At 38.5% G+C, this 27,148-nt stretch overlaps 2 protein-coding genes across 2 annotated transcripts in view; both read right to left on the minus strand.

The window, feature by feature from the left end:
• Positions 1-17,360: 17,360 nt before the first annotated feature.
• LOC119190622 lies at positions 17,361-22,165 on the minus strand. Its single transcript, XM_037442899.1, has 7 exons — positions 22,026-22,165; positions 21,649-21,787; positions 21,348-21,499; positions 20,920-21,138; positions 20,459-20,584; positions 19,970-20,123; positions 17,361-19,285 (listed from the first exon to the last, which is right to left on the minus strand). Exons 1-7 carry the CDS (start codon positions 22,132-22,134, stop codon positions 19,234-19,236), a joined length of 951 nt encoding a protein of 316 aa, XP_037298796.1. The 5' UTR covers positions 22,135-22,165; the 3' UTR covers positions 17,361-19,233.
• An 18-nt stretch (positions 22,166-22,183) lies between these two features.
• The window catches only part of LOC115450184 (Down syndrome cell adhesion molecule-like protein Dscam2), a 92,431-nt gene continuing 87,466 nt past the window's right edge, over positions 22,184-27,148 (minus strand). Inside the window, exons 18-29 of the mRNA XM_037442898.1 lie at positions 26,402-26,606; positions 25,926-26,080; positions 25,664-25,734; positions 25,097-25,340; positions 24,719-24,846; positions 24,439-24,607; positions 23,932-24,058; positions 23,555-23,727; positions 23,127-23,309; positions 22,859-23,047; positions 22,572-22,758; positions 22,184-22,309 (exon numbers count right to left, since the gene is read on the minus strand). Coding sequence (XP_037298795.1) covers positions 22,580-22,758; positions 22,859-23,047; positions 23,127-23,309; positions 23,555-23,727; positions 23,932-24,058; positions 24,439-24,607; positions 24,719-24,846; positions 25,097-25,340; positions 25,664-25,734; positions 25,926-26,080; positions 26,402-26,606 — 1,823 coding nt within the window. The 3' untranslated portion in view covers positions 22,184-22,309; positions 22,572-22,579. The remainder of the gene's footprint in view (positions 22,310-22,571; positions 22,759-22,858; positions 23,048-23,126; positions 23,310-23,554; positions 23,728-23,931; positions 24,059-24,438; positions 24,608-24,718; positions 24,847-25,096; positions 25,341-25,663; positions 25,735-25,925; positions 26,081-26,401; positions 26,607-27,148) is intronic.

A 27,148-nucleotide genomic window follows, 5' to 3' on the forward strand; every position in this document is an offset into this window, starting at 1 on the left:
CAAATTTATTTATTTATTAGCCTACTTACAGGGTCATTATCCCAATGCATCGACAATCTATTTACTAGTATATAATATTTATTTAGTGTTATAACATTACCCATGCTGCTGTCGTTGTTAATTCACTCAAAGCACAATTAAATACATCAGTGTCAATGGAAATGAGGTTGAGAGTGCGAAGGGCGCTCGTCATGTGTGCTTCTTCTAATTTTAATTAACGGGCTAAAAAGTACTTATAGTGTGACAAATTTCATCCTAATCCGTTCAGCTGTTTTTGCATTTCTGTTTATTAAATATTCACAATATAAAATTAGCTATATAAGATAATGTACACTTTATATTATAATATTCATATTCATTGAGCCTTAACGAGATTAATAATATGAATTAATAAGATGTTTTTACTTATATTCTCTGTTGCAAAAACCATATTGAGTCTTTATACTTAAGAAAAAAGCAAAAGAAAGATTTATATCCTTTTACCTAGTCGGGTTTCTTTCGAAGATATTCTGAGTCTTAGACTCCCGAGACCAAGCTCTACAATAGAAGTTGGAAATTAAACTTCAATATTTACGAAGTGGAAATAAGTAGCAGATGCGAGCAGCAAACATCTCACCAAGTTAAAAAGCATAATGTTATAGTTAACATTAATCATATAATATTTCTATATTTTTACTGGAATGTTTTAAAAAGATAGTTTTGTATAAAGGTCGCAGGAACACGGATGTAGGCCGCTTTCGACAGGTCCATCTGAAAATCTTTGGGGGAGGCCTATATTCAGCAGTGGACTGTATGCGGCTGATGATGATGATGATCAAAACTATCAAGTTTTCTTTTGTTCCGGGGTAGTTTATTAAGCAAAGAATCATTAATTAAACTACTAAAACGCGTCAGTCTTTCATAAATAGAAAGTAACTGTTTATTTATAATTAATATCGGCTATTTATGTTTACATTTAGCCATGTGTCGGTCTCATTATGTGATAAGACGTGATCTTATGGCCGTATCGGGCACAAATAGACTCCGGGCTGATACTAAATAAAAAAAAATAATCTCGCTTGCCGGACCCGGGGATCAAACCCGCGACCTCAGTATTGCAGTCACACCGTAATACAACTACGACACCGATGCAGTTGTATTGGGAGACTTGTTATAATTTCTCTATATAAATGAAATTACATATAAGAAGTTTTTTGTTACCAGATCGGCTGGTAGGATGTATTTTATATCCGCCCGGATAGCGAGCAACATACACAAGGTATAAAAACCCGTCATAGTCACCTATGTAAGTGTGTCGCGTGCCAGGATTCTGGATTACCCTGTGTATACCTGGTTCCAATAGGCCAGCATAATTGTGTCGACTGCCGGGAAGTAATTATTTCTCGTCAGATAACAGCCTATTAAACCCCACCTCACTTACCGTTAGGTACAGTGGAGTCACTTTGCCTGTACGTAAACAAAAACAAAAAAATATCCTAAAATAAATCCTAGTATCATAGAGCTACACTCATCGTAGACAGTAGATGTTAAGTATCGTAACGCCAGTAAACATGGGCAATGTCCCACAAACTAAAAGAAAATAGAGCTTGCATCCTACTTGACAGAAATATGCTAAGTGGCGAACCAGACGGACTCTCTTATACAACAGATTTCCGTCTAGTAAAAAATAACAAAGATTTTTTTTTCATTACGAGACGTACTGGGTACTAACAAGAGTATCATCCTCCATCTAAATGGAGTGCAAATTTAACTCTTGTCTCATTCCGGCTCAAGCCGGGCGAGCAGACCGGCCAGTGAGAAATGAATACAATTCCCAATGTATACATTCCTATGCGCTCCAGACGGGATAAAAAAGCTTTATTCGTGCCCCAACACGGCGATCCTTTTCAGCGTCGCCTATTTGTCTAGGCTGGAGCTTAACAAACTTTGACACGCACTCCACAAATCCTATTTACAATCACAAAAGGTCCATTTTCGCTCGAACCGACCGCATATTTAGACAAAGCGCAGACCGGTCCGCCACTCGTAAGCACAGAGGGACTCAATTATGCATTCGCTAACAAGGAGTGGCTTTAATAATAAAGGGAATGGGTTCGAATCCCACCGTTTGATAGCTCTAAGTATTTAGATTTGTGATTTACAAGCTGGAGTTCCTGTAATATATTTGCTATTTGGATACTTTGAAGTGGGGAACCGATCTGCTATATTTGTTTTGTTTCATATTACATTCCTGACTTGTAATGATATCCAATACGCACTGCTATGTGTAGAGAGATCTTGAAAACGATTTTGAGTGGGTGCGGAAGTCCGATATTTTTCTTCCCCAAAGATATGACGCGACCCGCGGCCGGTCGTAATTCTAAATCAAAGCATTTCTGCAACATGCTTGCAATAGCATATTTCTTTCCATTATTCACTGAAAAAAAAATAGCTAATATGGCGTCTGCCCAAAGAGATGAAAATATATTCCGAACACAGAAATCAACTTCAATGCACTGATAAAACAGTTAAGAGACATTGTATCTCAATGGTCGCCAATTATGCCGGCCTGTGTAATTGCTCCTGTAATTCCAGTTAAAAGACCCGATTTTATAGGTTGGACTAATCGTGCGAGTGTAATCTGTGTCACGACTTAATGCACCAAAGATAAGAGTTTTAGAACTTTTCGTATCACGAAGCTTTACTGTCCTACTAATATAAAAGTTTATGCTGATGTTAGATACGAAATACTTGTGAGAAAAGCATAAACTGCGCAATACATTGGAATTATATTTACACAAATAGACTATTCCAGGAACATTAAAATCTCCATTTTGGAAAAAAAAACTGAACGTTTATTCCGAGAATGGGTATTAACCCAGACGAAGTCGTGAGCAGAAGCTTATAGACATGCAGTATTTATATCATAACTCAGAAAATAAAAAACCTCGCCCTGTTGTAGTAAAGAAACTTATATCTCGTATTGACAACGCTAAATTTAAAACGGATAAGCAAAAAATGTATTTACTTATATGCATTAATTATGTTATAATTGTATTACAACCTGATTGATGATTACCAAAGTATTTCCTGACGTGACTATTGCACTACAGAGGTGATTGACCATATAACGCGATGCACGCCGGTTTTCCTTTCGTAATTGATGAAAAAGGTAACAATGAGAATGATTTGCAGACCGCATTTATATATATTAGTATTTATAAGTAGCGTCGGGTTTTCTTTCGGTAAATTTCATCGTTCACCACTAATACATTAACATCTAAACTCTCCAGTCTACCTCTGAATTCAAGGCTGGTAAGATTTGCTATATCTATCCTAATACAATTTGAATTAACTGACAGGTCACGGCGCAGTTTGTATAAAGTTGTTGACTAGACAGAATAGAGTCCTATAATCCCGGAGGAGGCTCAAGTATAATGCAGTAAGATAACAATATAGAACCAAATAAACTAATATAAGTTTTAAGTGTTATATTAACACGTTATAAAATGCTATGTACATGTATGTAAGATGCATTAAATGACATTTTATTTGGAAAAGTACAATATAGTTCTTACAGTTATGATAATATAAATATACATAATCATCGAAAATAATATAATAAATTTTGACTATCATTATTGCTTTAATAAATATAACTACATACTCGTCTTTATCCTTGCTAATGTTGTGTCTAATATCATCAATATCTCAGCTTTACTTTTCAGGTTATTTGGTAATTTTGTAGTTTAGTGCGGATATAGTGTATGGATGAGTATATTTTTTTTGACTAAAAATACAATGTTGCCGCTGCAACGAATTCTTTTAGAGTAGCAGTAGTAGGGCGTGTACAATTTGACATCTACAGTTTATTGTAAATTTTTATTTCGAAGATGTTAAATATGTCCTTTAATTAAGCAACATAATGTATACATATAATATTGTTAAAATCCTATCTCTACATAAATTTCCTTTAGTCTGATAAAAATTCGAAAACTATACACAAATAAATACACTTTTCATAATCAAAGAGCAGCTTTACCGATGTAATATGGCATACCAAGCGTGTAAATCTCGCTAGCCCGATGAGAACGCACAGATGGCCCTGCCCATGATTGTGGAACCACCGTAGGGGAAGGAGGTGCAGACTGGGAGGAGGTAGGGGTAAAAACACCCCCTGATAAGAGCTCTATTGATAACGTATCGGTAGTTGGATTTTGTGAATATTCATCGCTCTATTATGAGTTTGGGGAAATAGGTTTTACCATTTTTTGTGTTATAGTGAATTTTCATGGAATTATTTATTCGTGTTATATCGCGTCATTGGTTTCATATATACTTCCAGTTATGAATTTCGAGGGAAAATTTTTCTTATCTCATGCTGTCCCGTTCGTTGTTAGTAGAAGGACTCTAGTTCGTTACATTTCAATTCATCCACTATGGTAACTCGATTGAAAAAAGACCTCGATATCCCAATAAAAACAACACAAACGGCCAATGTTGTTTCGTAACGAATAAAAAGAATGAATGAAAGATGAGAGAACAGATGGCGGGCTCAGACAATACCCGCATAGTGTTTGAGTACTTATGCTATAGCAAGTGCCTGGAATTTGGAGAGTAGTGAAATGTCTAGGTGTTTTAAAATTTATAAAATAATACCTTTAACGCCGGAAGCGCAAATTCACAATTCTTCCGGAAATACAGCACTTATATCATATATTTATGATGTATATCAGAATGAAGAACGAACCGGAAGTCGCAGCGTAGGCAAGTCCCTCACGAGATGGACGAGCCCTGGTGGGGGTCGCCGGAGTCCGATGGATGAGGGTGGTCCAGAACCGGCCCCTATGGTGCTCAATGGGGGAGGCCTATGTCCAGCAGTGGACGATTCCCGACTGAAATGATGATGATATGAGAATGAAGATGAATAAAAGGTGACCCTCATGCTTGTGTGTCTGCAGATTGTAAAATAGCTCCTGTTTCTAAAATGTTCATTTGGTCGTCAGTTGGTCGATCGGTAGCTTGAAGATCCCCAACCTGCGATATGTAGACGATACCACTATGTTCACTACCAGTACTCAGCACATGGAAGAACTTTCCGACAGGACGGAACGCGTTAGCTTTGAGTTTGGACTTAAGATAAACCGAAATAAAACAAAATGATGATTGTCGGCCGCATGAATAACAATTATCCAGAAACGACACTAATTGCTAATTGTGATGTGGTGCAATCATATATTTATCTGGAAACCTTGATCACGAACAACGGTGGATGTATCAATGAAGTGAAGAGGCGCATGGCAATTTCTAAGTTTGTAATGGACAAGTTGAGGAAAATATGGAGGAACCGCAACATATATAGAGCCACAAAAATCCGGGTAGATCGGGCACTTTTATTTCCCATATTCTTGTACGCCGCAGAAACGTGGACCCTGCGGGAAGTGGAGAAGAAGAAGATAATCGCCATCTAGAGATGTGGTGCTAGAGGAGAATGCTCGTAGTATTGTGGACTGAATTCCATACCGAGTCTGTATTTCGAGAACTTGGCATCAAGCAACGTTTATCGTCTTTGGTATGGGGAGGTTGCTATTGAACGACTTGTGGTCCAGGGAAAGGTTGAGGGTACCAGGCCACGAGGAAGAGCACCTACGAGGTGGACTGACCAGATAAAAGTGACAGTAAATGGCTCATCATCACTACATGAAGGCACGAGGAAGGATGCCATCAGAGAAGGTGGCGACGTGTTGTGAAGCTTGCCACAAACACCTTCAGTGATGATCACGACCGCTCTGTCAAGAGTTATACCAACAAAGAAGAATTAAAATTGGTACGATGGGCGCATACTTTTATAAAACTCAAATACGACGCTTGCCTTCATGGTAAAACCAACGCCCGGTTAAATAAAGAAAGCGCGCTCGTCTCGCTGAGATACTATGGTTTAAGATGTTTATTTGTCAAAAAGAATTAAATTCACTTATACGAGAAGTACTTTTATTAACATAAAGTAAATTTCATTACAGGCTTTACGCACGGACACTAACAATGTGAGGGTAATTTTGCGTTATAAATAAATATAATTTACACCAAATATGGTACTGCATAGAAACCGAATAAAACACAGATGTCACAGTATTTTTTTATACATGTGCACGACAAAGTGTCCCCACTGTACTTGATGGTAAGTGGAGTGGGGTCCAATAGAATGGCGACTGACGAGAGATGATTACCCCTCGACAGTCTACACAATTATGCCGATCTACTTATTGGGTTGTTAGTATAAAATATTATGAATTACTTTTGAACCAAACACCTAGCCCCGAAACAAATATACAAAAACATGTACTTAATATCAATTAATTAGAGACAAACCATACCTATTACATCAACCAGCATTTTTAATAATACCCGTTTTTCATAAACCTACTACATACTGCAGAACTATTAACAAAATTAACAGAAAAATCTTCTTTTCCAACTCTTTGTGAGTTTTGATGTAATTAAAATTAATTACGTCGCGGTAACAGCGTTTCATTAACTAATTGCTGTGGACAAAATAGTTCTCATTGAAAATAGAGACGACTCTACATTTTAGTAATCAACTATTTTGATTACTTAGTAATGGGGTATTTAATTAAGCAAGTTTTATGGATGCTTTTTAAAAAGATATATCGCAGAATGTTTTTTTTCATACATAAGCTTGCTGAAGTTGATTATATTGCATCATGAAGTATAGAAAATTGAAAATAAACTAATATTGTTCAAAAGAATGAGATTTTTTATTCATTATTCGTCAGCCTAAATACGTTATTTACTCCAGAGGGTATAAGGAAGAAATCGGGGCTAACGCTCAAGATGAAACTGTGGCAACTCAGTTCTTTTTTTTATGGTATATTGCACAATCCCATGGAGGGACGATAATGTGTTCACGCCGAGGGTATCCATCAGTACCCGAAATCTTCAAAGAATAGTAGATCAACTTAATTAATCACCTAAAATTAAAGAGTTAAGTTACCGTTTCTACTTTCTATTCAATCTCTCTATATACGCTTTTAAGAAAATAGTTTGTTCAACCTCGCAGGAATATTCAATATAAATATCGACTAATATAGCAAATATAACACAAAATACACTTTCGTAAAAGCTGTCACATTGGATATGACATTTGCTGAAAGTTTCAGTCTGAATTCTCGAAGTCACTGAAATATTGAATTAAGCAAGTTTCAAAAGAGTCGAATGTGCACCGACATGAAAAACTTGGTAGGAGTAAATGAATAACTCTACAAACCGAAAGTAAATCATCTGGAAGAAAAGTGTCGCGAGTTCAACTTCTATATCAATGTGAATGAGTTTTTGTAGTTCTTAACTAGGACTATAATAAAAAATAAAATCTTTCCTAGCCGAATTTCTACCACTGCGCCAATCAATGGAGATCAGCCAGGTACGCAGGATATATTATAGTGCACAAGTGTGTGCGCAGTACACAGGTGCACTCTCTGTTCCTTCACTCTCATAGTCCGGTGAGTCAGCAATCTAAGATGACCGTATCACACCGTCAACTCTGACTCCGAGCTGCGACGTAGTAATTTTTAAGATGGAAAAACCCAGTTACTATAATTTATTGTCTGACCCGAGATTCAAACCTTAAACATCAGCGCCGTAGTCGTACTCGTACCGCATACGCATTACAACTACGCCACCGAGGTAGTTGAATAATATCGCACGTGACTCTTGGATGTTAAGTACTAATAAACTTAAATGAGTATACTTATGTGCAACTTAATGAAAATTTATCATCTAATGATAAGCTCGACAATCGGCCAATCAATATGCGAGTCCAAAGACCTAATATATTATCTTACCAGGACACCGTCTAAATAACATGAAGGTAGATAAAAATAAACGCTACGAAACGTATTTATGGTGTTAATTTGAATATCCGCTACAAGATATTAAAACACATTTAGCAGTGCCACTTAAAAATCTGAGTCAAAAAGGAGCGCTATTAAAATCGACATGCATCCGTGAACATTTCAGCCGGTTGTGGTTTGTTCGGCGTCGGTACTGGCGTTGGAAAAGGACGACCAATAAAAATGATAGACTCGAACTTACTATGTCCTTATAAATGACTGAATAGGTATAAAGATAGTAATTAGAACTCTCAGTTCATTTTTAGGTAAATGAGTAAATCTATTATACAGTGGTGTCTAATACCTGTTGTAAATAACTACAATTCTAAAGAGATTCTTATTGCATCGAAATAAAACTATTTACAGGATTTTAACGCGGTTTTTCTATTATAATTTTCTCCCGACGTTTCAAAGACTTTGCAGTATTAGTGATCACGGAGTGGTGGACGTGACTACGACGGCTGCAAAGTCTATGTCAAAAATCCGGTAAATATTTTTAATACAATGTCTAAAATTTACGTTAACATAAGAAATCATTAATTATTATTAGATAATCGACCTTTGCGGAGGGACGAGAGTTGCAAATGAGAAAAGGGATTAATTAAGTTTCTGATTCTCTTTTTTGCCGTATGAGATACAAAAGTACTTCCCATCACTATATCACCCAAAGGTGCAGTGGTAGATACTGTTTAAGGCATGTACCGCTTATGTACATGTTTGTATATAAAATTAAATAAATCAAAAGTGTAAGGCATTATGTTCGCCTATGTAGATATTTGTATATAAAATTAAGAAGTAAATCTCAAGCCACGCCGGCCTCTTTAAGTAAGAAAATATCTCCACGCACGTTGTCTATTTATGCTACAAACTGAATGCAGTGTATCTCTACTACCTGTTTATTGTAGAGATGGACGTTTCATTCCGAGAATCGATGAACGAGGATTCAAATTCTATAAATTATTTTCATAATTATACTTACCTAAATTTGGCTATCTATTTAAAAATATGAACAAAATACATTAAAGAATTGCATGTTCAAATTTAAAATGGCTTTACAAATAACGTTTCCCACTTTACCATTTTATCTGTAAGAGTCACCCTGTCTATCTTCATAGTATTTTTACTTGCATTCTACGTCCCGCGTTTCATAGCTTTTTAGCATAAACTCTATCTTTTTATCTCTTGTGAGACGTTGCCTTTGTATCTTTCTCTCATCTTTAATACGTACGTTTATGTAACGTCTTCTTTTGTTGATATTTTGATACATTAAATAATAGAGATGTAAAAAAATGTATAATAGCTATAATAATAACTGTATTGTTTTAAGTTTATAATTGTAATTAAAATAAATTCTTTTTATTAGCTCTATGATGCAAATAACGTCTAGTTTTGAGCGTCCATTACACACAAAAGATATAGTTTGAGCAGTACAGTAACTTCCATAAAAAGCAAGAATTACCAAACATCCACACCATTCCTGCATAACATTTATCGTAATAATTCAATTAAAATTGCTATTCAAAAAGCCTTAAAAATACGTACCTCAAGAAGTTGCTCTGTGAAGCTCTACCGCGTAGCGTCTGCTCTTTAATTATAATATCCCATTTGAACCGTATTCACCGGTCACTTTACGTACCGTTTTACATCTGTTTCCCAGTGGGGGGAGGAGGGGTAGATCGCGAGAGCACGCGCGCCGTCGACGGCGGTGCTAGCCTGACTAAATCTCTGCTTTCGGAGCCGGGTCAGGTCAGCGTTAAGCCTTGTTCACCGTAGAGCTTTTGGTAGTTCATATCTAGATATGGAGTGTCTGTTTGTCGATGGGTAGAGCGAGTGAAAATAATTTCCGTTTAGGATAAAATGTTTGTTGGTAAGTTTTGCACATTGATACATCTAATCAAGTTTGTTAATAAATTAAGTTATAGAAAATAAAAAATGTGAGCTAGTAAATAAAAATCGTAATATAAAAATGTAATCACGCGGTCTAGGTAATAGATTAAATCCAACTATAAAAATCATTTGTAAATACGACTGCCCTTAATCGAAAATCTATAAGTATAGAAATAACTGTCAATAATTATTAGACTTGAAAGCTATAATCGACGAGGTATTTGGTATTCAAACTATCAATAAACCACCACATCATTACACGAACTTAATGGAACTGTAGGGCACATACACTAACAACTTATGACTGAAATATAAATGAAAAAAAGTAACAAGTAATATATTCTACAAATTGATGGTTGTTAAGAATAACATAGGCGGCAATAGCCTAGTTGGATGTGGAAGGGACTGCCGAGACGAATTTCCGCAGGTTCAAATCCCAAGGGCATGCACCTTTGACTTTTTTAAAATGAAGTGTGTTTTCTTGTGAATTATTGCTTGCTTTAGTACCATTTTTAACCATTAAGGATGAGATTTGTTCGTATTGTGAATATACATAAATGGTTTAGAAATAACTTGCTATTTTCGATACTAAATCGCTCCAAAATACGCGTTTTTCAATTCAATAATAATATGATTGCGTAATTAATGCCCATATAGACTAACAATAAGCTAGAGAAACTATTCGAACAGCCGCAATATGCACGGCGCCTTACTCAGCATCCCGCGCACAAGCGAAAACACAAACACACCCTCATCCTTTCGCAAAATTTGATACATACCACTTACGGGCCACAGTCGCCTGTGGGGGTGCACTTGTGTGAGTTTCCCTGAAAATGGCCGCCGGCGACACTGCGCATGTGCAACGCTACATTCAACACCAACCATCTAACAAACATAAGTTATTCGATTTTCAGCCCTATCACATCGTAGTAGAGTCGAGGGTTATTTTGTGGGGGTATACTTTCGGCACTGCACACGGCGGCTTTTTGAAGTTGAGTCTTGGGGAAGGTAAAGGACACTTCTTGACGTAGGGAGCGCTGAGAATTGAAACGTCGGCTCTGAAACTTGGTGAACAGTATTTAGCTAAACTAAATTCAATAACCGGTTGTGCTTAGTGCATAGTGCAAGTTAGGATTCTGGATGACGATGCTATGCAGACACGATGTCTTCTTCATAGACCGTAATATAATTCTGGAGTCCACACTAACATCAAGTTGGAAACACTTTGAATAAGTTCTGTTTCGAATGCAGTTTGGATTTTGGAAAATAAACTTCTTTATGTAGGAGTTAAGGATCGTTAAACATAGCAGAATAAATCAGCACTTTCTTCATCCGAAGTATCTTAACCAACGGTTTTTATTGGGATACTTATCTTCAGTTTCGACGATTAATTACGTTCTATCTTTATTATTTCAGAGACAAACAAAACTGGGAGCCTCAAACTTTTAAATACTTACCATCTAAATTAATCTTTATTCCAACTGCATAAATACCAAAAAATTGAGAAAAGCTTGTGAAATTAAAATTATGAATACCACGTAACTGAACAGTTTCCCCAACATTTCCGGGCGCACTTTGACGTAGTACACATGGCTTTGATGTGCCGGAGCGGGGGGAGGGGGGGTCGCGCGGGGGGAGCGTGGGGTGACGTACTGACTAGAGACCTTTAAGTTGCGGTAAATGTTACATTTTATTACCAACTTTTGTTCGCACTTTTAGTTGGAAACGTTATGTAGGTTGCAGGTTAGCAATGTATTAATTAAAATATCTTGACTTACACGTATCTTATACAATTGTGGGCCACCATAAAAATGGACAGACAGCAAAAAAAATATGCGACTTAAATTTTGTAGCTCCTCAACCTTTTATAGTATCGTATACATGGGAGCTTAGCTAGGCAAGACACGTGTATCTATCGGGCACAATAGGCCGGGCTGGATGCGGCCGCTCCCGCGGGAATGCAAGCCATTTACAATAATTTTACAATAACGCCGTGCTGTTATCCAAAGCGTCCGGGGAGATTGTTAATTTATAGTTAAACGCGGCAAATTACCTGTTATTATTTTTATACAAAATTATATTTATGTAACATAATTCCATACTTTTAAATGTGTGAAGGTATTTTTGAAGCTGCCTTCGACTGTTCCGTTTGGAAATCTTTAGGGAAGGCCTATGTTCAGCAGTGGGCTTTATTTGGCTGATGATGATGACTTTTAAAGTAAATGTGAAATGCCAACAACATAAACTTACGCCATTATCCCCATAGATTTTTTTTGATATGGACACGGCAGCTTGCCTCCATTGCACCTAATAATAAGTCCAATGGAATATCTACTGACGAGAGATGATTACCCTTCGGCAGTCGACACAATTATGCCGGCCAGCAGGAACCGGATATTCACTGGCTGATCCCAGAATGCGACATACACACGTGGATCACTATGGCGGGTTTTATCACCTTGTGTACCTTGGTCGCTATCCAGGCGGATGTAAAATATCATATATTACCACCAGTAAAGATTCGGAAAGAGTTTTTAAATATTAAGAATCGTAACAAACAATGAACGAACCCTAGCTAACCGATTATCTCTCTAAAGTCATTATGTAACGTGTACTGTCGACCAATTACGTCATGGCAATATCGATAGGACCTTGATATTTAGTTAATTACATATTTATAGAGAGCAAAGTGTCTTGTATCCAAGAGTCCTTGTGATTAGAAATTACTTACTTGTCGTCTAATAATATAATGAAATGATAATGAAAAAACAATCGTATTTTTTTATGTACTCGGTTTATACCTTAAACTGATTTTGAAAAAAGCAACACCTGATTTTCTTGCCCGTTCTTCTCTGGTGAGAACTGCTTTCCGAACTGGTGGTAGAGTTGATATTGACGGAATCTAAATAATGTACAACATTTTACAAGTTAGGTTACACAGTAGTGTTCTAGCTTGGATATTTATACATTATAATAACGATTGACATGACTGAACTTATTCCAGAAATAAATCGATTTAAATGATTTATTTGTGGGATAACTGCAACTATAATTGGTCCACATCGACAATGGAATCGGAATATAGTTTAACATAATTTCTTTTCCACCAAAATACTAAAAATATACACAACATACATAACAATGTAGTTAAATAGTGTACAGGGCGCGTTAATTGGTGTACCGCAGCACAGCGGTGGCGTGATAAATTGCACTGCCACCCCCCGGGGCGCAGCGTAATGATACGAGCACAGATGACGTCATAACAGCTTGTACAGATCATGCTGGGGTCACTAAACGCTTCACTTTAACGTCTATGATTTTCCATATAACATTTTATTCATAGCACGACTATTATTCACGCAGTTATATAGCCGACAACTATTTCAATATGTCAATTCATAAAGTACTAGCAAACTAATGTGTTCTTTTTATGATTTAAAATGTTCTCCTCTAAATTTTGAAAGGAATCTTCGGTATAGAATGAAATGTATTGAAATGTAAATAGCAATCGTGTTTACTGTTTGGTAGCCTCACTGGCATATTCGAAGGGATTAACCAGAATTTTAATTCATAACCCAAGTAAGCTACAACTAAACCAACTACTTTCCTATCGATTTTCTAACACCAACTTAATCCAATAACCTGACAAGGGACAAACAAACCGCTTCAAAACATGATGTCGTTTCTATGTCCAAACCTTACTTGATCCTAAGTACAGAGCATTAATTGGTGAAAATAGAACAAAACCAGTCAGACACTAGATGCCACTCAACGCAGAGAGCTTTGTTTTCAATAGGAAACAATGGTAAACAACCCTAGTGTACACTCGACACAAGTGCCCCGGCAATGCTTTGTCGACTCTTTATTTGGCTCTTGAGTGTACTTTACAGCGAATTGTTTGGACAACTGAATGACGAAATTTATCATCAATCTCCTGATCGTAGGCATCATGACTGCAGTACCTAAAATATATAATTATAATGTACTAGTTGGTAATGTTGTAGTCTAACCTGGTTTATGTCTCGCTGAGAAATAATACTAGCCAAATCTTTACTAAATTATAAAGGCGAAAGTTTGTAAAAATGTTTGGATGTTTGTTAGAAGTAAATGTAGAAACAGCTGAACGGATTTGGGTGAAATTTGGCATTCTAATAGACCATGTCCTGGACTAACATATAGGTTACTTTTTATCCCGGTAATTTAGTCCTCAGGGTTTTTTTAAAGATGGCTTCATACAAGCAGCGATTTGAATGAGTATATTGATTTACGGAATTTAGTATCGGGACAGGTTTTTAACGTGGGCGAAGCTGCGAGCAATACCTAGTTGTTTATATAACCGTAACGCAATTACAGCACTGGCATATTGATTGTCGGGATTAATAATAAAATGCATATCGCCATTGAAGGGTTACATTAAATACGGTAGGTGCTAGTTGGTCTCGACGCGGCCATACATAAGATACGCTCTACACAATTGACTGACTACACAAGCATATATCTAGTGCTGTCACCTAATGTGTGACGTCGTAATTAATTCCGATGTAAAATTACCGCAACATGTGACCACAGCTACACAAGTAATGCCATATTAATTATTGCTATATAACTAAGTGTTATAGGTTTTACTACTCGATGTAGTGATAGGCTTGCTCTCTATTAGATCATGGGACGAAATACACATGGAAGAGAGTAGGTGCAGATATTGCGCCTTTGCCTACTCCTTCGGGGATAAAAAGCGTGAACATGTGTATACTATTTAATTTAGCGGCTGACCCATTCATGCTAAAGTAAAGTGTATTCTATAATACTATCGACAAGAGTGTAAATATTATACTACTTTTACGTATATAGTTCTGAATAAGTTTTACGATCACGTATTTCAAAGTTTTTGGTTCATTGCGTTTCATGTGGAATGAGTCTTGATAGTAAACTACTGGGCCCTTATTCTGTATGATAGTGTAAACGCGTAACGCGGCCGTGTCATGTTATCTTCGAGAAATGTGCGTGGAATGGTATTCTGTAAGCCAAATTTCTGTAGTCCTAAACATGATGCGTTGTGTTAAGTGCTTGTTACGCACTGTCAAAATAACGTGCGGGATAGAGAATAAGGCCCCTGGCAAGTTATATCGCAGTCGACAGGACAGACGACTGCCTCTACCACGTGTTTTCACTTCTTACAAAACAAAAAGTTCTAAAGTATTTTTCTTTTTTATATACGAGTACGATAAAGTGGTCCCACTGCACGCGATGGTAAGTGGAATGGGGTCCAACAGGATCTCGAGAGACGAGAAATGATTACCCTTCAGCAGTCGACACAATTATACCGGCCTGTCAGAACCGGATGTACACATGCTGATCCTAAAACGCGACATACTTACGTCAGCCACGTGAGCAAGCTTACGTGAGGTGAGTTTTGATACCTTGTGTTTGGTGGTCGCTATCCGGACCGATATAAAATATATCCTACCACCAGCTAATTAAATTCTTCGTTGCCGATACTGATTTTTTCTCTATTACCTATTTAACTAAAAGTTCCCATCAACTTACATAATAAAAATCGCCACGACTGGATCTGTAGCAATCCAAACTAGCTGCATACTCAAATATTTAGTAACATCAAATAACACTGTGATGTTTCCTAATACATCATATCCAGCCAAATCATTGGACATCATGAGTCTTTACATCTGTTTCAAGGTGACAAGCACAGTGGCACGCAGTACTTGGTAATTTAAAATTCTACATGGTTATAATTTATAGTAATTTATTTGCACATGACGGCACTATTGCACTGAGGACTAAAATGGAAATCCTATGTACCGATACACTCGACCATTCCGCTGCAGACGCCACAGTTTGCCGTAGGAACTGCCGAGCACCGGCATCCGCACTGTACACTAGCAAATTTTAGTGCAGCCAGTGTTGATCGCGATGCAGGGGCAGCAAGGACCAATACGGTAATGCTACTGTATATTGCCGGTAGTGTCGCTTACCATAGGGCAAGCGATGTACTCGTCTTCACATTTATTTGTGATAAAAAAATTAAAATACGCTCGTCATCAGTACCGGCATGGCCATGTACTAGAAGGACGTCGAGGGCTCGAATCGCCACAGGCACTGTCTTAAACATCATTATAAACTTATATAATATACCTATCGCCCGAAAAAGTTGCAAATAATCTCTACCCGTGGCCTTTGAATAGCCATTCCCGGTCGTTATTCTCCATGCCACCTATTATTTCGACAGTGCGTAACAAGCTTGTAACGACGATAATAGAAATTGGCATACAAAATACCATTCCACAGTAATTTCACGAAGATAACATACCATGGCCATGTTACTAGTTTACACAGTCATAGAAAATAAAAACCCTTATCATCATCCTGTGACATAAAATTCACAATACAGTGGCTACAATACTATCCTACAAATTGAAATACTACAGACATTACACCCTAGATTGCGGCTGAAATGGAAAAAGCGATAATACCTATCTAGACGGACGCGTATTAGAGATCTATCAGGTATTTTTAGATCAATGGAGGAATATACATAAGATTTGCGTAGTAATGGTACGTGAAGGATGTTTTCACAGTTCATTTTGCAGGATCAAACATAAAATTTTACAATCTCCCGTTTGGAGCACGTTTACAGCGCCTAAAAACTGTACTGGCTATGTTTAGATTTGATTAGGTGCCACGACAAATAAGTGCTTCGTCAGTTTAAGTTTAAATATAATATTTGGAATTCACGTTTATTATTATTTTGATTTGTAATATGGTATATCTGCAGTACTGTAAGGTAAAATTATATTGGGTTTTTCTAGTCAATAGCAGCCTAGAGCTTGAAATTTGTGCCTGATATGGCGATAAGCTGGTCCCCTATCACATTATGAGAAGGAATATACACAGAAACCAGATGCGCATGTTGTAACTCTGCTTACCCCTTCGGGGATAAAAGGCGTGAGTGTGCGGTTGTGTGTGCGTAAACGGTTCTAGTAACTTTACATTAGTCAACCTAACTTCTCTTCCTTAATAAATCTTTCAAGTAGCAAAATCTAGCCACGTGGCGTAGTGGTAGATGTTAAATTGATAACTTTTAAATTCTTATTACTATTCGGTTTTCTTTTTTAAATGTCGAATTTATTTGATGATGACACGAAAAGGAAATAAAAATGTTTTGTCCTGTAAAATTCATAGTCCAACCCTTACCATCCCCCACTTGGAAATTAAAGCAATATATCGATAATAACAAACTATCGATATCTTAATCTTGATTAAATTTTTTTATTTAGCGCCATCTATCACTCAATGTTGAAGTAAATATTTTATATAGCATTTATTTTACTTACTCGCGACATTAGTTTTTATATGACAATGTTTCCAATTTCTGCTTTACGTAGAATTGTTCTAAGTATTACTTCACACTCACTGTTCGATTGCTAATATCCCAATAATATCTTCTTTATAAGATTTTCAAAACAGGAACAAAATATAATATATTAGTTTGCGAAGCTATAATAATGTATTTTGAGAACTGATATGTTTCAAACGGTATATATTTTTAGGGATAAATAAAACAACATGTCAAGAATCAATTTAATTTAGTTTGTCGCTCGTTTATTTACATAGAAAATGGAGGTACACCGGCAGTGGCTGTTACTCTAGAGAGCAATGGCGCGTTTACAAAATAAACTTACTAAATACTGTTTACTATTAATAATATCATTAGAACACGTTCATGAGCGTACCTTAAATGTTTACTGTGAAATATAAAAATAAACATGGCGAGCTCTTATTGTAGTCATATCAAATAGCTCTTAATTTCCCGAAAATGTACAATAAGGCTCTCTTGGCCGAAATGAGGGTAGGAAATATTAAATCAAAAACGTTAGTGATTAGTTCTTAAATACCCAACACACTGATTTCTATGCGAATTTGTTTCAGATTTTTAATACAAGTACTCGTTACGGCCTCAAAATGTAGAAAAATACTAAATACTTAATAAAATTGATTTCAGAAAAATGCAATTATTTAATTTCGTAAACAGCGCCATTTATTAACAGGCAAATTAAGTTTAGTAAAATTAGTTTATTTACCGCCCGAACTCCTTGTACTTACATTATTAACACATTATTAATAAATGTTACTTTTTACAATAATTAGATATGGTTCAAAGGTAACCTACTGTAAGCTATTGGATAATGGATTCATTTGAAAACTTTGAATAAAATATAAATTGTTATAAAAGAAACTATTTCTATGTAATTTTGTGTTTTTTGTAATTTGGCATTTCTCTCCGAATAGGCCGTGACAATATCGAATCTAAATCGGTACAAAATTCATCTAAAATATTTACACATTTATAGCTTAAAATCTTTACATTTACCTAGTTCACGTTGATACCAAACGAACACTTACTTAACACAAAATAACTTAAATATTTGCACTAACAAAAACTCTACTTAATGGTTTCCAAATAAATTTGAAAAAATTTGTAAAGAAAAATAGATTACTCGTTAACACCAATTTTGTTAGACTACTGACTAATTACTTTGGCACCAGACTGCATGCATCACTTCGGGACATTAGATGTCTATAATGTAGTATTTTTAGTAATATAAGGAAACGACGAATAAATGCTGACTCTTAGGTACAAATTATAAATAAAAATACTAAGTAGTTCAACTCATCGGAAACACGTTTTAAATATTATCGGTTAACACCAATAAAAAGCAATGTTTATATGTTTATAACACTTATAAAGATAATAGACATTATAAGAATATTATGTTTTCACAAGCTACAAAAATTTAAAAATAAAACAAAACGTTAAAATTTCTTAACGTAAGATTGATAAGTACTTGATACAATGCTATACGTAAGACTAGGCAGTATGGTCGTAAGAGTACTGTAAGACTAGCCTGTCCTCTAAGGACGAAGAAAAAAAATGGATACAATGCTTTTTCATCGAGCATGTTTTAAACATAGAAGTGAATGGACGAATATAAAAAAAAATCTGCGTACCCTCTGCAGATTAATAATTTGAAGTGGTTAGCAAGTAAAATGTAAATTTATAAACGGTTACTGGAAAATGTTCGGTTAACGAATTTAAATTTAGAACTAAACATGTCTTGCCTGCTTACATATAAAATGAATAATATAATTTGCATAAAATATTTTGAAAATAGAACTTATTGTAATGTTTGTACTTTAGTGGTTAATATAATTTTAAAAAGGCCTAATTTCTTGTAACCTAAAAATAGATAAGTAATACTTAGGCAGAGGAAAATAAAATACACATATTATTTACTATAATAATGTCGCTTACCAATAATTATGAGTATTTGGCACACAAAGGGAGTATCAATGTGAACTTCAAGTAAAGTTAATTTATCTAAATAACAACTTTAATAATAAATTATTTCGCTCGCAGCAGTCTTTATTGTCTTCGTTTTATTTAAACGTGTATAGTAAAATCTCTTCTCTCTTGTTCGTGACGTTGTTGATGCCTGCAAGGGAAATTTTTATAAAGCCATCTAGTGGAAAATATATTTAAAAGTGTTTCGGCACGTCATCTAGTTAGTAAAAAGTGAACTTTATTGTGGGGTGGGAGTTGCGTAAGTTTTCGTATTTAGTAAGTTAGGAGACAGATGGGGTTACTTTACCTACACTATCATGCAAGGCAGCGAAGTTCTAAATTTTAATTTTCATATTTGGCAAAATTGTCTCAAAGATAAACTGAAAGATCTAATTACATAGAAATTTCATAGAACGGATTAAAGATTATAAAGATGGCATCATGGTGACGTTACACCTTTGATTTATGAATCATCTTTAATTTTTAACCAAGCTTTTTTTAGGATTGCTTAGGATTTTGGCCCCATTTTAGAATTGGCCAATAAATTATGCTCAATTGACCCTTGCACTACTAAAAAAATCTTATAGTCGAATGACTTAGACTGCCTCGTTACGAATGAAGACTAATTAGTGCTCTCAAAACTAGCCGAGCCTTATCGTTCGGTATCATAATATGGGTGCCACTGCCGATCCTGGCTTATAGTAACTGCAGTGGTAGGTCCGACGGCGGAATAGTCTCGTATCACATTATGGGGCCAAACATAAGACGTAAAATGGATGTCTTGATTGCATTTCTGCCTACCCCTACAAGGGAAAATGGTGTGTTGTTGTATGACCTATTATGCGAGGGCGCGTGTCGGCGCGGGCGGCGGCGCTTGTCGTGCCGCGCGCCGCGCCCGCAGTCCTCGCCCGGCGCGCACCCCGCCGCGCAGCCCGACGCCGCGCTCGCGCCCGACGACACCGACACCGTGCCGCGGCTGCTCTCCTCCACTGAACAATACACATACGTTACAGATCATTAGAAAATTAAAGGTTACATGAACTAAATTTTTTACTTATAAATATCTAGTTCCTAATTCTAAACTCAAAATATTTGTACGAGTATCACCTTTGCACACGTTTAGGAGACCAGCATGATTTGCTTAAAACAGTAAAATAGTGCTAACTGTTGCCCATGTGCTGCAGTTAGTTGAAAACATTTTTCAAGCTCTTTCCAAATCTATGAACACGTTTAAATGATAATCAAATAGAGTTTTATGAGATCACGAGGTGGTTCGACTATTCTTGCCAAGGCTGAAGACTTTGAGTAAATCTGTATGCCGTACCTTTATTGACAGGCATCCTGTAGGAGACGCTGGAGTTGCACTCGGCGCACGGCGAGCCGCTCGACTCCGAGTCTGACTCCGAGCGGCGTACCATCAATGTCATGGCCCGGGACAACGTGTACTCCTCTACGCACAGTAAATAATAATCATTAACACGAGATTCATATTTTTCATGAATCGAGTCTTTAACCGTCTATTACAAGGAAATTGTCATCTGTCTTCATAAACAGAAGCCGTTCTAGGCTGGTTCGACTTCACAAAGCTGTCCTGGGACAGGTTAACCGAAACTCATTAGACTTGCCCGTGATTGAAATGAATGCCAGATATAGTCATAGGTTCTCCTCTTATCACATAATGGAACGAATTTACGCGTTACGAATACGGATATTGCGCTTCCACCTGAATTGGTGGGAATAGTCGTGAGCTTATAAAAATGGAGAAAGTAAAGTTAAGGTTCGTACCAGCATCAAGCGGCGGTCTCCTGGGCGGCGCGGCGTGCAGCGGCGCGGGCTCGGCGCGGCCGAACGTGCGCAGCGTGCCCCCCGCGCAACTCGCCGCTGCACCCCCGCCCGGACCCACACCCGCGCCAGCCGCCGCGCCCGCGCCTGCGCCCGTCGCTCCACCCGACATACTGAACGTCGCGTATGGACTGATCTCGTACAGCTCTGCACATTCGCCTCCTGAAATCACCATCAAATACGTTTCTTCATCTATTGTCAACCTCGGATGTCCACAGTTAAGTACAGGCTTCCTTAAAAAATTGGCAAAACCCAGAGAGCCGTGTCCCAAAAATACAATGTCGTCTGTGGTACTCATATGCAGTGTTCGAGTATCTTCAGCATATCAAATGTGGCAACTAGTGTTAAGAGGCCTTATGCCACTTGCATACCTTGGTCTTTAGCGTTGAGATTCCGTTTGATGGGCGATGACGTGTACACCTGCTGGCAGTTGCGGTGATTGTCACGCTTCTCCGGGCATTTGTCCTCCTCTTCAGATACCTCGCCTTGCTCGTAGCCCTTTCGTAAACATGCTGCGGCCGCACCACAAAAAGTATATACATGTTATTGAATTTATATTTGTTTGGTATGAAAAGAACGCCGCAATTACCACTCCATTAAAAAATGAAAAAGACGACAGAAGTTGGACATTTTGATAATTTCTCTACAAGAACAGATTATGTCATAACATACTTCTTCTTGTAGACAATAGCAGCGAGCAGGAGCAAGGCAAGTGCTAGGGCTCCCACAGCGGCCACCAGTGCAGCGGCTGCCCTCTCGCCCGCGCCCGCCGCCCCGCCCGGCGGAAATTGCGCAGGCGCTGGGATACGCTCTGATGAAAAATACCACTGTTAGTACTTAAAATAAGTGGGCCTCGAGCAATCTAGACTAAACAACAAAATGCAGAAAAATTTATTTCATGGCAGTTTTTCTGAGATCCAGGAACTAGCAAGTCCATTAATATTGTGGATATAATTGTTTAAAAATGTTAAAGATACAATTCATGGCCACAGATTCTAATATTTTTCGCAAAATCTCAAATAACGAAAAAAAGAGAAAAATAGGAATACCTCCATTTTCAGTTAGCGTAGAGAAATAATAATTCGCAGTTGTCACCCCAGCGTCACCCTCAGCTACCACCTTTAGATGATACCACGTAGCTACCAGTAGGTCGCACATCACGAAGGGCTCCACGGGCTCAACAGTCCTGATCGACCAGGCCGTGTCGTCAAAGCTCCTTACTGACACAGTGAAGTGAGAGAGGGGCAGTCATTACTGTCCCACGTCAGAAGGTTCAGTCGAAGGCAGGAGCTGTTTGTGGTGATAAGGTCCTTCTCTGTCGCTGGTTTGGATGCTGTAGGATAGTGAAGTTAAATATTTTTGAATTATAATTAATTTATCAAATTATTTTCAATGTTCCCTCAGACGGTGTCGACTGTTGTTATTAGGTTATTGTTCGTAAAAATTAGAAACAAATCATCTTAATAATTCAAGAAAACCGTGTTACGCTCCAATTTGAAGTGAAATAAGAGTAAGTGTAAAAAAAACAAGAACCTTGGGCAGGTTACTAAATATATTTCATCAAAATAACATCATTATAAAAGTAGTAAACTCACGGCCTCCTTTAGTAGATACGAGTAGGTCCCGACCCGGCGGCGACAAGCCCACAGCTGAGCGCGCCAGCAGCCGCACTATGTAGGTTGTGCCGCAGCGAGCGGGCCAGTCGTAACGCTCTATCTGTCGCTGGTAGGCGAATCCGCTCCCAACGCTCGGACGAGCGCTCATTGTACTCCAAAATGAATCCTGAGCAAAAAACGTTGCATCAATGACCATTCAGTGTCCAGTGCACACATGCCAGATCGCGCGTTCTTCACCGGGTCTCTACTCTGTACTAACTACTCACCCCTCAGCGGAGGTCCAGTGTCCCTGGGCATGTCCCAAGCGAGGCTGAGGGCGGCGGGCGCGGCGGAGGGAGCGCGCGGCGCGGGGGCGGCGGGCGCGACAAGCAGCGCCACGTGCCAGCTCGCGCGCTCTTCGCCCCACGCGTTGCGCACCGTACATGAGTAGTTGTCTGCCGTCTCTTCGTCTATGCCTGGATTGAAGATATACTGATACATTGATCTATTATTACTGATATTACGAATGAGTCACATAATAAAAACAAAACTTACTAAGTATAACCAGATGCTGTCCATCAATTAAGTAACGTCGATCCTGGTGCATAGGCGGCGCGGGGCGGTGTCGGGACCACGTGCGGTGCGGGGCGGGGATGCCAGCTGCGCCGCACCGCAGTACGACCCGCTGACCGGTCAACACCTCCAGCCGACGACCGAAGGATGTGATCTTTGCTGGGGCTATAAAATAATAGAGCATCTTCAAAATATCTACCTATTTTATTGCATGATCATCTTTAACCTGCCTGTATTCGGCTTCAAAGTGTGGAGTGGAAGCAAATTCGCAAATTTTATAAGGCTTTAATTTTAGAAAAAGCTTCTTAGCCAACGATACATTTAAAGCCCCTTCTAGAACCATTTCTCTGCATAAACTCGAAGATTATACAGTTTATTATAAACTATAAAATATTATCATTAATACCCACCTCTCCCACTAGGTTTTCTGGCTACAATAGCGCTCATCTCCCCCTCGCCTGAGGCTGTGGCCGCGGTCACCCAGAACTCGTACAGCTGGTGCTCCTGCAGGCCGCGCACCTCCACCTGGTACTCCTGCTCGTCCTCTTTGTGCACTACCATAAGCTGCGAATGCTGGCCTGTCCTATCGAATAATACTATATAATTTCTACCAGGTTCTATGGTTATAATTGTTGATGGAAAAATATATTTATTCTTTATGATGCTTCAAAGGTATATACGTCATAATTTTGCTGATTTCAATTCAAAATATCAATTTGATTTTGTTGATATGATAAGTCTACTTTTCGTCTATTACCCTTAATTTTAATTTCTACATAGTACCAACCTCTGAGGCCTATTGTAGACCGTGTAGTGTTTGATCTTGCCGTTCTTATGCACCGGCGCCAACCAGCTCACGATCACCGTGTCCTCTGTGTTTGCCGTCGCTTTTATATCTGCTGGAGCGCCTGGAACTAAACGATATATTTATTTTACTTAGAGTCTATATGCTTTAAGTTAGGATTATTATCCTCAACTTCAAGGTATGAATATGTTTTATAGAACTAAATAACTTTAAAGCTGGAAACCTTGCATAATTTTACTATCAGCTGTTATCTTATAGCATTGACTTAGGTATAGTACTATAAGGCTCGGCACTGCGTTGCTTATTCTGACAAAATAATACGATAACTACGTATTGTTTAGTCATTAGTAATTACACACGTTACAATATCTTTTAATGCATAATACAAAAGTGGTTATGCAGGTAACATGGTGGAATGCATTAGTATGACACTAGAATCTAATCTAGAGGAAAGATGATATAACGCTGCTGGGTATAGTTAATACTAACTGTCTTCGTGCGTGGTGCAGCAGGCGGGGTCGGAGAGCGGGCCGGCGCCGGCCGCAGTGCGCGCCTGCACCGACACGCAGTAGTTAGCCGCCCGCTGCAGCGACTGCAGCACCGTCTCCAGCCCGCCCGACCGGTGCGTCTCCACCGGGCTCATGGGGTCGTCCATGGACTGTATTATCATATTTCAACAATACGAACATTGAACTTTTAAATTTGGACTTCAATATTTATCACGTATGATATGATGAAGTAATGATAAGGACGGTAGTGTAGTGCCCACCTCGTAGTGTATCTCGTACCCGAGCAGCAGGCCGGCGCGCAGGTGCAGCGGCGGCGGCTGCCACCATGCGCGCACTGCTTGTGACGACACCGCGCCGCACGACACGCGCACTGGCGCTCCCTCCGGGGCTGACACACACAATAAACGTAACTCCTATTCATCGCAAAATACTCACACTATAGTGTGTGTACTTAGTATATAAGTCATTTAACCAACCACACGTCTCAAGATATATTCATCCTTCCATTACAACACGCTCAACGACAAACACTCTCGTGTTAATATTATTTGCAAAATTATTCGCCACCCTCTCCTAAAAGTCTGTTCACCAATCTTGTGTGGCTATTAGGTATTAAGTCATTTATCTAAAAATCTCACCTCCTTCAAGAGTATGTGCAGTAACAGGTTGCGCAGCAGGGCCAGCTCCCAGCTTATTATAGGCGCGCACTTTCAGCTCATAATGAGCTCTCGCCCTGAGCCCCCCGAGCGTGGCGCCGGCGCGCCAGCCCGCTGCGACGAGCGTGCGCGTGTTGTTGTGCGCGAGCAGGCCGGCGCCGCCCACCTCGCGCCAGCTCACTGCGTAGCCGAGCAGCTCGCCGTTCCAGCTGTCCTGCGGCGGTGCCTGGACAGCGGCACCACGTGAGTCACTATCTGGTATCTACTCTCCTTACCATTGGGTGTTGGGGCATTTAGCCGAAGCCAAAAAAAGGTAACAGTGAATAAAGTCGCAATACTGAGAATAGTTTTTTATTTAATAAAGAAATTTTAGCCAGTATATAATTATTATTATTCTGTGAATAAATTCTCAAAAAGCCGCTTTTCAAGTAATCCCAGGCATAAAAGGCTCAAAATTTAAAACGTATGCTAGATCACTGTAACCATTATATAAACATTTTCTCATTATTTTTTAACTTCGTAAATATAATGTAAACTGAAATAAACTACCTGCCATTTAACCAAGAGTTCATCTGGGCCTGTTGCTTGAACTTGCACATTGTGCGGAGGCTCCGACGGAGCTAAAAAACGATTTAAAGAGATAATGTAATTATTTTATATATAAAAATATAGTTATCTTAAATAATTAAGAGTTCATACTTCCCATACTGTTATCAGTGAGATAGAATTTATGAAGCTCTTTGAACCATAAATAGTGCCTACGCGCATAACATTACTCAATGAAAATAACAATATAGCTCAATATTTATACCTTCTTGCAGAGTTTGTACTATGACGGGCTCAGAGTAGTCGCTGTCTCCGATGTCGTTGACGGCGGCGAGTCTCATCGCGTACGTAGTAGCTGGTCGCAACCCATCCACTCGATATTCTAGGATCACCTCCGAATCTGGTTGTGACGATTCCTGCCTGATTATGGAAATGTCATTGTTACACTAGTGTTATTGTTTACTAAATTTTATTAGGTCCATAGAAATTGTAAAATTTTGGCGATGTGTCTTGAATTATTTGTTGTTGTATGGTATGAAAAAAATCTCGTGGCGTTGACCTTTAGATCACGCAATTGAAGAGTATTATCTAGGAGAATATGAAAAGATTGGTTCATGCACTTAATGCATTGTAGTAGTTCAGAAAAAAGCATTTTGTACTCTTAGGCAAATTCTGTAAATATTAGTAGAGGATCATATAACAAGCCAGTAGTAACTAGAGAAGATAGTTCAAGCCCCGTACTTCTCCATGATCCTGTCGAGCGGCACGTCCCGCACGGGCGCGTCGGTCCAGTCGGCCGGCGCGGCGGCGTCGTCGGACACGACGCGGAACTGCAGGCGGTAGGCGTGCAGCCGCGCGTTGCCGTCGTACCCGCGCCGCCAGCGCACCACCGCGCCGCGACCGCCGCGCGCACCCGCCGCCACCGCGCCCGGCGCCTCGGGCAGCTCTGCGGGGGGACGGGACTTGTATTTTAGTCATTCATTTTTTTATTTAGGAATAAGGTCCTAATGATTTCTTATGTTTACGCGAATGTTAGACATTAAAATGAAACTATTTTTCTTAACTAATTTAATTAAATCGGAACCCAAAAGACCAGGTGCACGACTTCAGGACACTGTGAGCTCATGCTGAGTAGATCGGACAACCAACAGCTAAAATTTAAAAAGTTGTAAATTTGTAAAATGTACGTAGATATTGTAACTCTGACTTTGCGGATGAACAACACCTCAGTCCCCCACGAGACCACGAAGGCTACTGTCTTCGAAACGTCGGGAGGAAACCAAAATATTAAAACCGCGATAAAATCCGAAAAATAGTTTAATTTTAATAAGGTCCTAGATTATGAAAAATATTATAAGGTATAATTACAATAAACAATATGAACTATATATGCATTATTTTAAGATCGACATGACGATATCAAGAAATCAACAATTCCGATAGGATTAGTTTCAGATGAAATCTAAGTTATTTTTATTGAACTATTAT

Source organism: Manduca sexta, chromosome 25 (genome assembly GCF_014839805.1).
Source record: "Manduca sexta isolate Smith_Timp_Sample1 chromosome 25, JHU_Msex_v1.0, whole genome shotgun sequence".
Taxonomy (NCBI): domain Eukaryota; kingdom Metazoa; phylum Arthropoda; class Insecta; order Lepidoptera; family Sphingidae; genus Manduca; species Manduca sexta.